At 38.6% G+C, this 13,738-nt stretch overlaps 1 protein-coding gene across 1 annotated transcript in view; it reads right to left on the reverse strand.

Moving 5' to 3' along the window:
* OSTM1 (osteoclastogenesis associated transmembrane protein 1) overlaps nucleotides 1-13,738 on the reverse strand; it is a 40,359-nt gene continuing 26,621 nt past the window's right edge. The window contains exons 4-6 of the mRNA XM_002917337.4: nucleotides 8,574-8,741; nucleotides 6,477-6,642; nucleotides 1-2,058 (exon numbers count right to left, since the gene is read on the reverse strand). Coding sequence (XP_002917383.1) covers nucleotides 2,003-2,058; nucleotides 6,477-6,642; nucleotides 8,574-8,741 — 390 coding nt within the window. The 3' untranslated portion in view covers nucleotides 1-2,002. The remainder of the gene's footprint in view (nucleotides 2,059-6,476; nucleotides 6,643-8,573; nucleotides 8,742-13,738) is intronic.

The following is a 13,738-nucleotide window of genomic DNA, read 5'->3' on the forward strand; positions in this document are numbered from 1 at the left end:
TTTCCTTAAGTTACTTCCTTTATTTCAAAGCGTCAAAAAGCTAAAGATGATCTTATGCACACACATTTGCTATGTGTCTCAGAATTTACAACTATGCAAAGGAGTTTTCAATATAACTAAAAAATAAAGTATTTACACACTTTAGTGTAACACTTAATACTTATTTTTTAAATCTATTGCTGATGCTACTTCTAAAGAGCAATGACTCAACCAGAAAAATAGTAAAGGTTTTTTCTTTTCTAAAGTGCTTATTAGCAACCATATCCAAAAGCAATGGTTTTTAGAAATACATAACATTGAAAGGTGATCAAAGAGTCACTACTTACAGATTCAAATATGCCATTTTGTAACTCTGCATATGTAAACTGGTTTTATCTGCATTAATGAAAGATTGCTTTCAATGGCTCTCAACTATATGCTTCAAATCAAGACAGTGCTATTAGTATCAGCAGCGTGAACAGTGACAGCAGAATAAACCCCAGCACATTTTAAATGGGTCACAGTAGACTAGAAAAACTGTAACAGCTTTTGGATATGTTACATATCCATATCCATAGCCTTCTTGTTCACTCTGCATATACAGTAAACATTAAAAAAAAATTAAAAACACTTTCTTGTCTCATTACAGAGCATTTTATAGTATACAAAGGGATTAAAATTCTTGTACTATTTAACCTAACTCTTACTTCTATATAGAGCAGACTTCATACTCTCAACATACAAAACAAAGTCTATTTTCACCCAGAAAGCAAGAAGGAATTAACAAATGAAATATCTAGCACTAAAAACCTGAGGAAAAAAGCTATGCCCAATTATGAAATGAAGCTTTAAAAAAAAAAAGTTGATATAAACATTCCAAAATAGAATTTGCTTTCTGATACTGAAATATCAGGCTTCATTTCCATCATATCATGTTTATCTGTTTAAATAATTTAGAAAAAAATAAGCATCTTAACCTAACTGCTTTCTGTTATCAGACTCTAATCTTAACTCACGCCCTCAACATGAACCATCCAACAGTCTTATAGTGTGCATCCCTCAGGTCCTTCCCTATCTATTTTCTGAGCCTTAACTTTTTTTTATCCTTCCTTTCTCTCCCCTCCAAATATCTCCATATAACCCAAAAGAATCTTCATTTTAAAAAAATCACAGCTTAAATATATTGTGATAATGCTATGTTTGTTTTAAAGTAGTAATAAATTATAAATTGCCAAATAACTTAATGTAATTCACAATGCAAATCCCTAGTAGAAAAAGAATCCATCTTGCCCTGAATATAATACAGCAGTCCAGTGATTTCAAATTACTTATGAAATAAAGGCAAAAAAAAGGTGCAAAATACTATTTATAAAAGTTAAGTAAGAAACCAGTTACCATAAATCTTTTTACAAAGATAAATGTAATGTGCCTTCCTGCTTCTAAAAACTGTTAGGGAGGTTTACACTTAGTGGTTTCAAAAATGACTTGAAGGAAACTAGAGATTGAATTACATATTATTTGTAATATATGATATTAAATATATATGCTAACAATAATACTGCAATGGTGAATTTAAATTAATCTTTGGACCTGTTACTTTTGGCAAGTATATTTCTTTTTCCAAAGTCTTTGCTATAACTGATTAATTTTTAAATGTTAGTTTTCAAAAAATTTGCTACTTAAGTACTACATTAATAAGTAGATACCAGAAGTCTCAAATAGTAATAACATGCCTACAAAATAAAACGAAGATTGTTCTTGCATCTTTTGTTATTATAACAAATACACTTTAAAATAGATGACATTAGTAGGCCTAGAAATTGAAAATACCCAAACCTTTAAAAAAAGGGATGGAAGAGGAAGGAAAAATGGAAAATTCTTATTTAAAAATAAATCTGAAGTCTTTGCATTTCTTAGGGACTTGACTTGTCAAATCAGTTTATCTTCTTTTGGACCAAGCTGTATCTTCCGCCATTCATTCCATTCACATGGAATATGATGTTAATTATCTGTTTTGTAGATTTCAGTTTGAATTTTCTTGAATGTTTGCAAAGCTGGTACTGGACTTGAGACGTTTGGCTAGATAAATCAAAAGTATTATATTTTAACTTAAATTCTCTAAACATAACTATTCATTATTTTTATATAAATTATAGTATTCATCTATTAACTCTATGTTTGAATCAGAACAGATTCAATCTTCTAAGAATTAAAACCTAAGCCTATTTTCTTCTACCAATCTCAAAAAACAACTTTGCTTGAAGCCACACATGACTTTGTTAGAAGCAGTACCAAATAAAACAGACATAATTTATATCATCTTGAACATCATAATCTCAAATATGTAATGTAGGTAAGAATACTCTACTTAAAAAATGGAAGTGCTATAAGGTACAATAATAAAATGATATATTTAAAAGTCTAAGTTAGAAATCCAAATCTAGATTTCTCTTAAAATAATTCTGTAAAGTCAAAAAACTGTCCAAAAAAAGTTGAAAAAAATTTAAATGGCTTACAAAGAAAAGTGAGTTGTATTACACACACATGCACAGACACAAACACAAATACATATGGCTGTTAATAAAATATGTACAATCAATTTTGATTATGATGCTAATGGCACTGAATCATCAGGGTTAATAAAGAAAATCATGCTATTTCACTTGGTAATGTTTGTGCTTATAGTTAAACATGAATATTTCTCATGTTCCAGAGTTGAAAAACTGTGCCATAGTAAAAGTATCTTACACTGGATACTAGAAATCTCTCTACTTCAGAGGTTTTCAACATGACAGTAGAGGTTGTGATTTAGAAGGTCTGCAGTGGGTCCCAGGCATCTGCTTTTTTGTTTTGCTTTAAAGCTCTGCAGATAATTCTGATATGTGCTCAAAGATGAAAACCAGTGTTCTAGTTTCTATCAGAGTCTCTGCTGGTTTTCACTCTAAGTGCAAGATGACAACATGACTTTCCGGACCAGTGTATTGCTTCAGGCTAAACTAAAGGGCAACTTAACCTAAAAAACAGCCTAAGCTAGAAGTCTACTCTTAAGCCTTCTGTGGATTTGGAAGGCAAACTAAATCAAGAGGGGTTTTTTATTATTATTATGCTGTTTAAAACTACACAATCTAGTTTCTTACTAATTACCAAATTTATTAAACTAACCAGGTGGCAATACCAACAGGTACATATACCTACAACTTCCTTGTTTCCTTATTCTCTGATAAATCCCTACATCTTTCAAAATTCTACCCCAGAGGACACTAAAAAAATAAAAAAAAAAAAAAATACAATTCTACCCAAGAGATCATCACCTAATGATGAATTCCAAAATCCCTAATGCACAGTTAGTCTTATTCTCTGTGGTCCAACCACACTGTATGCCTCTACATTTGTTGTAATAACTGGATTATTGTCAGTGTGTTCTTTGAGGGCATATATTGTGCCTTGCTCCTTTTTTTAATCCCTAATTCCTATCACAGGACTTAGCAAATGGGGACATATAAAATTGTAAATAACAATATCCATGACATAACAGCACAAGAACTGTTTGCTTACACTAGCATTTTCTTAAATTCATAAATCAATTCATAAACAATGCTTCCAGGAAACATTAATAGATATTATGCAAAAGTGCTATTGTTGGGGCGCCTGGGTGGCTCAGTCATTAAACATCTGCCTTCGGCTCAGGTCATGATCCCAGGGTCCTGAGGTGGAGCCCCACATAGGCCTTCTTGCTCAGCGGGGAACCTGCTTCTCCCTCTCCCACTCCCCCACTTGTGTTCCCTCTCTCGCTGTCTCTCTCTTTGTCAAATAAATAAAGCAAATCTTTTAAAAAAAAATTCTGTTGTCAAGTTTGGGAATGTAATCTTAGAGTTTTTAATTTATATTCAGGTACATTATAAAGATCATAAAAAGGAATTTCACAGGACTAGTATTTTAAGGAACACACTCTAGGAAATGCTACCATTAAATATACTGTTCTTTTATTCAATGAGTTTGAGCACCTACTATAGGCCTGGTACTTTCTAGATGCTGGTGATACAGTGACAAACAAAACAAACAAAATCCTTATTCTGATGGAGCTTACAGTTATGTCAACTATAAGAGATAACCAAATAAGGTAGAAAATAAATGAACAAACAAATAAGGACAAACAAATAAGGTAGAAAATAATGAAAAAGTTAACTTAAAAAGTGATTAAGTGGCACTAAAGAAAGATGACAGATATAGGAGAATTAAAAGAAGGATGTATTCTTAGGATGGGGGTCATACAAGGTAACTTCGAGTAAGTAATCTTTGACCTAAGACCTGGATGTCAGGGATCCAGTCAAGGAAAGTAGGGAGAGCCACTACAAGAGCTTTGGGAAGGGGGCAGTATGAGTCTGGTGTTTGAAAGGAGCAGAAAGAAGGCCAGGCTGCCTACATACAGCATCATGAGCAAAGAAAGGAGTGGGTACAGAGTAGAAAGGTAGATGGGGGGCCAGGTCACACATAACTTAGAAAAAAGTTTCAATTTTATTCTAGATGCAATAGGAACACATGAAGGGTTTTAAGTGGGAGAAAAGCACAGAAAGATTTGTGTTTAAAAAATTACTCTAGACACTATATAGAGAATGTATTATAGTGGGTCAAAAAAATGGAAGCAGGGATATCAGTTAAGGGACTCCTGCATGGGCAGATAAGAGATGGGATGACTTGGGGCACGGTATTATCAGTGGAGGTAGAGAAAAGATAATTTAAGATACACTTTTGGAAGTAGGGCTGTCAGTACTTGCTGATGGAGTGAAAAGGGGTGGGGAAGAGAATATGGGAATGGGGAAATAAAAAAGAAAAGAATTAAGAAATTAAAGATAACAAGGTTTGTGGCTTGTACAAACAGATGAATGGTAGTGTTTTAGAAAACAAACATACAAAAACCCTGATCAGAAGCAGTAAATATCTTCCACAGAGTTAAATTTACAAGATAAATAAGATGCTAAACTTTAAAAGTACACCAAGTCCTGAAAAATAAAGTTTCTCAATAGTGAGGTCCCTGCAATACTTTGTTATTATTTTAAATAAGTGCTTTTAGGACTGAGCTATTACCTATTTTACAGAATGCTAGCAATCTTTGGAAAGCTTTACTAAATACCCTCATAATAAAGACTCTCCCCTCTATTAGCTAGCTTTTCAAGGTGACAAAACATTATAAATTCAGTTAAAACTGATCTGCAAGTAACCTTTTTTTTAGTTAGATATATTAGAAGTGAAGTTAAATAAACTATCAAGAAGACAGGCTAGAAACAAATTTTTAAGGGGGGGGGGCGCCTGGGTGGCTCAGTCAGTTAAGCGTCCAACTCTTGATTTTGGCTCAGGTCATGATCTCAGGGTTGTGGGATCGAGCCCCACGTCAGACTCCATGCTCAGTGCAGAGTCTCCTTGAGATTCTCTCTCCCTCTCCCTCTGCCCCTCCCCCTCTTCCTCCCCCTGCTTGTGCTCTCTCTCTGTCTCTCAAATAGGTAAAATCTTAAAAAAAAAAAGAAAGAAAGAAAGAAAGAAAGAAAGAAAGAAAGAAAGAAAGAAAGGAAGAAAGAAAGAAAGAAAAATTAATTTATAAGGGAAAGAATTTTTATTTCATAGGTTCCTAGACCAGGAATAATATTTAAGAGAAAAAAAGCCTACCATTTTTCTACAAAAGACATTCTCTATTTTATTTTATTTTTTTTTAATTTTTTTTTTAAAGATTTTATTTATTTATTTGACAGAGACAGAGACAGCCAGCGAGAGAGGGAACACAAGCAAGGAGAGTGGGAGAGGAAGAAGCAGGCTCATAGCGGAGGAGCCCGATGTGGGGCTCGATCCCACAACGCCGGGATCACGCCCTGAGCCGAAGGCAGACGCTTAACCGCTGTGCCACCCAGGCGCCCCTCTATTTTAAAAACTAAAATTACTCAGGGATAAGCCCATATCTTCATTCTGATAATAAATAAGAAACCATGACACCTGGAAGCCACTCTTCTTCAGCTAGATGGGATTTTCTAGTTAGTGCTTTTTCTGCTCTGCCCTATTTGATGGGGAATACGTGTTGAGCACATGCTGTATGTCAAGTAATGATCTTGCAACTATGATTCCAATTTGTTCAGAACTCGTCTGTGTGTTCACCACAGTTTCTCCCTGCCTTTTTAGATGGCTTTCTAGGTGGCTCTGTCATGGCTTCAAAGGGCCTAAGAGCTGTCTACCTCTCCCTACTATGGCCATTTCAAGTCTGCAAAACTTTGTTACTATTCTGTTGCTGCCAGCCTTATTCCAAGCTTTCTCAATTAAAACTTCCCAAAGATACCGTGAGTTGACATTCGATTACCTATAATTATATCTCTTCCGTTAGTAAGCAAAGTTTGAAGCAAAGAGCTGTTTTAGCTTAAGAGTTTTCGGAGTATACGTCATTTCTAAAATAGGCCTAAGTGTTTAAAATACAGGTGTTAGCTAAACAAATAAACAGTTGTAAAAATGGAACTTACGTAGAATGAGTTTGCGTTTCTTTTGCTCTGAATGAAGAAAGCTACTAAGGTAAAAGACAACAGGTAGAAAGAGAATGAACACAGAAACAGCGATGACAGGCACTGTGTCACTGCAAGGGACCGAACAATTGAAAGTTCGACTCCAAAGTTTTCGAGTAATATTCATCTGGAACAACAAATAAAATTACTTTATTTTACATTTAATTTGTCTTCAATTCATATGATTGTTTTATTAATAACATAACCGGCACCCAGAATTTAGACTAAATATACATCCCTAAAAAATCTATTGATAGTTGAAGACAATTCCTTCTGCCAGGGAAATTAGCTGGTTCACAGTCATTATATAAGTTTATATCCACACAGAAATTTCATATTCTAAATTCAAACACCATCCAAAGAATGCCACCTTTCATAGATCTCAAACAGGGAACCTGTATCAATATGAATATGGTTAGACCATGCATCATTCACAAAAAAAGATTGAAAAGGGTAATCATGTGAGGTGATGGGGGTGTTAATTAACTCAACTGTGGGAGCCCTTTTACAATGTGTGTATATATCAAGTTATCACATTGTATACTTTAAATATATTACAATTTTGTCAATTATACCTAAAAAACTGCGGGGGGAAGGCTCACAAAAACAAACAAAATTTTTTTTTGTTACATATATAATCTCACTGAGCTTGTTGTAATATTTTTAGAATGGAAATAAAAATATCAACTAAATACAGCTTCTCTTCAAGAGATGATATCTATGAAATGTTTAGTACATTACCTAAGATATTATGAAAGATTCATACGACAAACAATTTTTTAAGTACATAATATCTAATGAGTCATGGAAACTTTATTAGATAATATCTTATTTAGCACCATACACTAAAAACAGACATTTAGGGGCAGTAATACCTCATTTTCATTGAGCTCATGGTTTCTGTCAAACATGCTAAGTGACATAAGGAAAACTATCAAATTTAATATAGAAAAATGTTCTTGCCTGAATTTTGTTCGAGATTCGGTTTGCAAGTGGTGCTTTGAATATTTACTGTTAAGTTTTGCTTATTTTAAGAAGGATGTTCTAAAACAGGTGGTCATGTTGATTTCCTGTGTAATCCAATTTATGTCAGAGAATCAGTATTCATCTTTGTTTATTTTAAAAATCATGAAATAGACCATTATTCTTAAAATATATATTTAGTATTTATTGAGAGCCTACTAGAAGCCAGGTACTAATCCAGACAATAATCCAGACAATAATCTATATCAAAATCCCCATGGCACACCCATTTTAAGTTTGACAATAAGTGCTTTTTACATCTTGGATATTAGTGATGCACTATAGTTCTCTGAGCTGTTATTCACATTCATCATTGTCAAACATTAGGTTTATCAATTTGGACCTTAAACTCTCTTTGAACCAATAATTCCTATTTCCTTTGATGCCTCAAAACTCAGGCACCATAGTCCCATAAAAAGACATGATCGCCATCTAGTGGTGCCTCGCGTAAAGGCAGCCTATACAATGGAGGAAAAGGCTTTTTTGTTGACCAATACACATTACTAACAGGCCCACTATATGCTAGGCACTTTACTAAATACTAAACAGTAAACAAAAAAGGACATGAGGTCCTTGTCTTCATGTGGCTTATATTTTAGTGAGGGGTGACAGACTATAAATAAGTAAACAAATTAAAATTTTCAGGTGATAATAAAGAATAAAAGCAATGGGATAGGAAGTAATTAAGAAATGGTTTCATAAACACATGATAGCAAACCAGAGACTTCTTTAATCAGCAACAAGTGAACAAGAAACTGAAATGTAAACATATAACACCAATGCCTCTGAAAATGACACATATCATCAAACTTAAAAGACCGAATGTACCAAGTTATTAACTTATTTATTATTTGATCAGTGTCCATTTTAGTTTGACAAACCAGGCCATTCTAAAACTTTACTACTTATAACCAGTTACTTCTAGTTGAAGACACCATATGCAGATTCCAATATACCTCTAAAGGGGATAATGATACTAAAGGCACAATCAACAACACTGCAAAATACGTATCATATCAGGAGTAAATTACTTACTGCATCTTCCACATCAATGCATAAATGTGTTCCAGATTCAGCCTTATTCTCAAGTTCATTCATTTTTTGCATTTCATTGTACAAACTACTCAGAGTTTTGTATGCTTCACGACAGTTTTTGCAAACTTCTGAATAATTCCTTAACTGCAGAAGACTGTGAATGTTCCCCTAAAATGTCAAAGGCACATGTGATACAATAAACATTACATCGCTTTAACATAAGCTATTTGCCCTCCTAGAGGACAGGAAGCAATATAGCGCGTTAAAGTGCGAAGCTGTGATGTTAGGTTAGTAAATCACTCTGAGCTTCAGTTTTATCATCTATAATATATTGCTACCACTACCTATATTATAGGTCTCAAGGACTAGAGACCTGGTATGAAAAGCAAGCATATAGCAAAAACTAGGGTGCCTGGGTGGCAGGGAGTTAAGCGTCTGACTCTTGGTTTTGGCTCAGGTCAAGATCCAGGGTCCTGGGATCAAGCCCTGCGGTGGGCTCCACACTCAGTGTGGAGTCTGCTTGAGATTCTCTCTCTCCCTCTCGCCCTCCCACTTGTGCTCTCTCTTTCTCTATAAAGTAAATTAAAATCTTAAAAAAAGAAAAAAGAAAAAAGAAAGAAAACCACGGTACTAGCCACTGGTAACGGAGAACAAGAGCTCAGATGCCAAATTACTAATGCCTACATACCAAAAATTTCCTAAATCATCTGGTCATTTACATGTCTGCTCTTATCTAACCTACTCTCACAGAATAAATAAAATATGCCCTTGCCTGGGCTGACTTCAACGCTAAAGTCTGCCTTATTGAGACTGAAAGGACTTTACTAATGGGGAAGAAAGAGGCACCAAAACTACATCTACACTCCACCCTCTTAACCCAAGGCTTGTAATCTAGGCCTCTCAAGTCAACAAAAAGGGACTCATGCCAAAGAATTATATAACCTAACATGAAGGTAGTGGATATAACATATAAGATATTGTATTACTGAATCTCAACCTTTTCTACTTCCCGGACTGACATTTGTCTTTTCAAAAACAAGTTTGCTAACCAGTCAGTTCGCATTCTTGCTTTCTATTCCCCTTATTCTTTACCTTATAGCCTAAAGAAACGGTATTAACTGAATATTGGAATGAAAGAGAAAAGGAAAAATTAAAGGAATTAAACTGATGTAGCTCCCACAGTGTTAGCGTCACCATTTATTTTGACAGAGAAACTAAGTCCCCTTAGTTCTGCCACAAGAAATAGCACATGGCCTGTTTTTCACAGAACAATGGTGCATTTAGCTAAATGTGCTCAATCAAACATTGAGCACAGAACCTTGATGGGGGAATGTAATTTAGCCATTGATATGGAAAATTTAAAATGCACATATCTTTTGACAGAGTAATTTCACTTCTAGGAATCTACCAGACAGGTAAAGTCATACAAAGACTCCAAGTTAAACGAAAAAAGACATGCTTGTAATAGTAAAATACTGAACCAAACAAAAATCTCCATCAACATAGGGACTGACTGAATAAACGGTGGCCTAGCCAAATAATAAAAAGCTTTGCAGTGTTTAAAAGGAATGAGGAAGTAGGATTCTGGGAAGAGGATGACACAGCACGTGCCTTGGGTTCTGACTTCCTTCCTGAAGAGACTCAAGAAAAGAAAGGTAAATCCAGGCACTTGAATAGCACCTAAAATGTAAAGGTGTGACATGCCAGTCTCGTCACAGGAAGGTGGTATTATAATACAAGCTACCATACCAGTCCCAGAGAAACCAACCAGAACCCCCGCCTCTTGTGAACCTCTATCCTCTGCACCCACCCACTGTCCTCTAGAGATGCAACAGGCTAGAATAGCCCTACCTTGCCAGCAGATCCATCCACAAAAAACAGTCTTTCCACAGCCACCAAGACAGTACAGGTTTCCAGAGAAGTCATCTGCAAACACTTACTACCCCAAATGGATCTGGTGTGGAATTTAAACCCACATCTCAGCCCAGTCACTGAGCTTGGAGCCACTTGCTACAGCCCATGTCACTAACTTCACTGCTACCATTGAAAGAGGACTTCAGCCGCCTCCTTTTTGACTCAAACTTTTTAGTTGGGTTTTTCTTTCCCACCTGTCTCTTGGCTCAAGTGGAAGACCCTGAGGGCAGAGCACCCCCTAATGGGAACCAAAACTACCCCCTGAAGTAATAAGGACTGCTCTGAGCCTATAAGACCCCACCCGGATTGATTCCATGACAATGATCCATTTGACCTTCAAAGACTACCTGCAGGTATCCACCCACCTTTGCCCCACATTTTCCTCATAAACCTGGAAGTAATTTTGGCACTTTGGAGACAGTGTTTGAGAGGCTAGGCAACCCCTGCCCCCCTTCTTCCCAGGGTTGGCCTCACGGAAATTCCTTTCTTGTTTTACTACCATTCATTTCTCTGCCTTTGGATTTCGTCAGCAGTGAGTGGCCAAACCTGGTTTATTTGGGACCCCTGGAGCCAGGTGCTCTTGCATCCCTGCGTCCCAGGTACACCACTATCTCTTTAGCTGGCTCCCTTCCCCTCTCAAACACACACACACACACACACACACACACACACCCTACCTATAAAACACTGGATATCCCCAGGACTCAGTCTTTGGGCTTCTTTATTATCATTATAGCTTCACTCACTCACATCTGGTCTCATGCTTTAAATATCATCTGTACCTGATCTGGTGATTCTCAAATCTCTATCTCCAGCTCACACTTCTCCCCTGAGCTCCAATTTCATTTATAACACTATCTGACATTTCAGCTTAGATACTTAACAGCTAATTCATATTAACTTGTTCAAAACAGAATTCTTAATCCCCAATCCCTTACAACCAGTCCTTCCTGTGATCCCATCATCCTCTCAGCTACTCAGAGCCAAAAGCCTAGGATAACCCTGGTTCTTCTTCCTTTTCTGATCAGCCTCCACCACTCTCAGGAATTACCCAATCTATCAGCAAGTCCTCTTAGATACACTTCCAAAATATATCCTGAACTGATCTATGTTTCTCCAACACTGCAGCCAGTACCCCAGTCCACACCATCTCTTTCCTGTGACAGCCTCTTAATCAAGTTCCTTCTTTCCATTCTTGCCTACGTTCAACTGAGTTTCTCCACAGGGCAGCCAGAATGCTATTTTAACATGCAACTCATATCATGTCACATTACTGATTTAAATGGCTTCCCATTGTGCTTAAAATTCAATCCATATTTCTTCCTTTGTTCTGCACAGCTCTACACGATTTGGCCTCTGCCTATCTCCCCATATCTCATCCACATATGCTCACTGTGCTCCAGCCAAACAGGCCTTTTTCCTATTCCCTGCACATAGCAAGCTTATTCTCTTCCCCAAGGCCTTTATCCTTGCTTCTAAGGAAAACATTCTTCCCGTGGCTGACTCTGTCTCAAACTTTAGATCATCTCAAAATTCACCTGCTCAGAGAGGTACTCCCTGCCCACCCTATCTAAAGTAGTAACACTACACTCCTTTTCCAGGACTCATTACTCTTAATTACCTCATTTCTGTGTTATTAATCTTACCTCTACTAGGACATAGTTCATAAGAACAGACATCTTACCTGTCTCGTTTACTCCTCTATCCTCAGTGCCCAGAACACTGCCTCCTTGCACATAATCAGTGCCCAATAAATATTTGTTGAACTGAATGCATAGCGCCTGCTCGAGGGAACTTTTTAAAGCCAAGCTATAGAAACCAAACTCTATATGGAGAGAGAGAGAGAGATTGCTTCCAGCCCTCCCAACCTGGTACAACCATCCTATTACATTGACCACAAAAGCATATGAGAAAGTAAGATGAGCTTAACAATGGACATAAAAAGAAAACAAAACAAAATAAAAAAATTTTAAAAAACAAGCAAATAAAATGATTCAAAGGGAAAACAGATTAACAGCAGAGTAAATGCCCTAATAAAAAAGCATTCATTCAGCAAATAGAAGGGAACTTCTATTTATTTTTTTAAAGGTTTTATTTAGTTGACACAGAGAGAAAGAGCACAAGCAGGGGGAGCAGCAGGCAGAGAGAGAGGGAGAGGCAGGCTCCCTGCTGAGCATGGAGCCCGATGCGGGACTTGATCCCAGGACCCTGGGATCATGACCTGAGCCGAAGGCAGACGAAGGCAGACGCTTAACCGACAGAACCACCCAGGAGCCCCAGGAGAGAACTTTTAAAAATTAAGCCCAGGGGGAGGTTAAGATGGCGGAGGAGTAGGGGACACCTTTTTCAGCCGGTCCCCTGAGTTGAGCTGGATAGGTACCACCAGCAGGAATATCCACGGAATCAGCCTGAGACGCAGGAAGATACATCTGGATCTCTACAAATGAACATCTCCAGCGCTGAGTATCGAGGTACGAAGCGGGGAGCCGTGAAACCGCGCACAGATATCGGAAGCTAAACAGAAGGGGGAGGGAGCCGCCGTGTCAGGGCGCCGGGAAGCGGTAGCCACCTGCAAGGGGGAGCGGACAGACCGCGGACCCGCACGCTTGAGACAGCAGGCTGAGAAGGGAGCTCCGGGAGCGCACGCGGGACGGCTGGCGGTTGGCGGGCCACCTGCACGGGGGAGCAGGCGGACTCGCGGACGGCACCCGCGAGACAACAGACTTAGAACGCGAGCTCCAGGAGCGCGCGCGCAGGGCGGCTGGCGGGCCACCTGCACCGGGGAGCGGGCGGACCGCGGACCCGCACTCTGGAAACGGCAGACTGAGTCCGTGAGCCGGGAGCGTGCACCACCAAGCATCTCACGGAGCTCCGGAGCTCCGGTGTGCTCACTGGATCGAGGCTGAGACCGGGAGCTCCGGGAGCGTCCGCGGGGCGGCTGGCGGCTGGAGGGCCACCTGCACGGGGGAGCAGGCGGACTCGCGGTCAGCACCCGTGAGACACCAGACTGAGACGGGGAGCTCCGGGAGCCCGCGCGGGGCGGCTGGCGGCGGGCGGGGTTGGAAACACAAAGGACAGAGACGTGCCGGCCCTGGAAGTGAGGGCTGGGACGCCGGGTGTGGGGCGCACAGCCCGGGATGCTGCAGGGTTGAGCAGCACCAACAGAAACAGAGTTAAAGTGGCCAGAACATCAGTGGAGAACGATCCGCGATCCCTCTGTTCTGAGACAGAGGCTGAATTTCAGCCGCTGC

The sequence above is a fragment of the Ailuropoda melanoleuca genome, chromosome 10 (assembly GCF_002007445.2).
Source record: "Ailuropoda melanoleuca isolate Jingjing chromosome 10, ASM200744v2, whole genome shotgun sequence".
Taxonomy (NCBI): domain Eukaryota; kingdom Metazoa; phylum Chordata; class Mammalia; order Carnivora; family Ursidae; genus Ailuropoda; species Ailuropoda melanoleuca.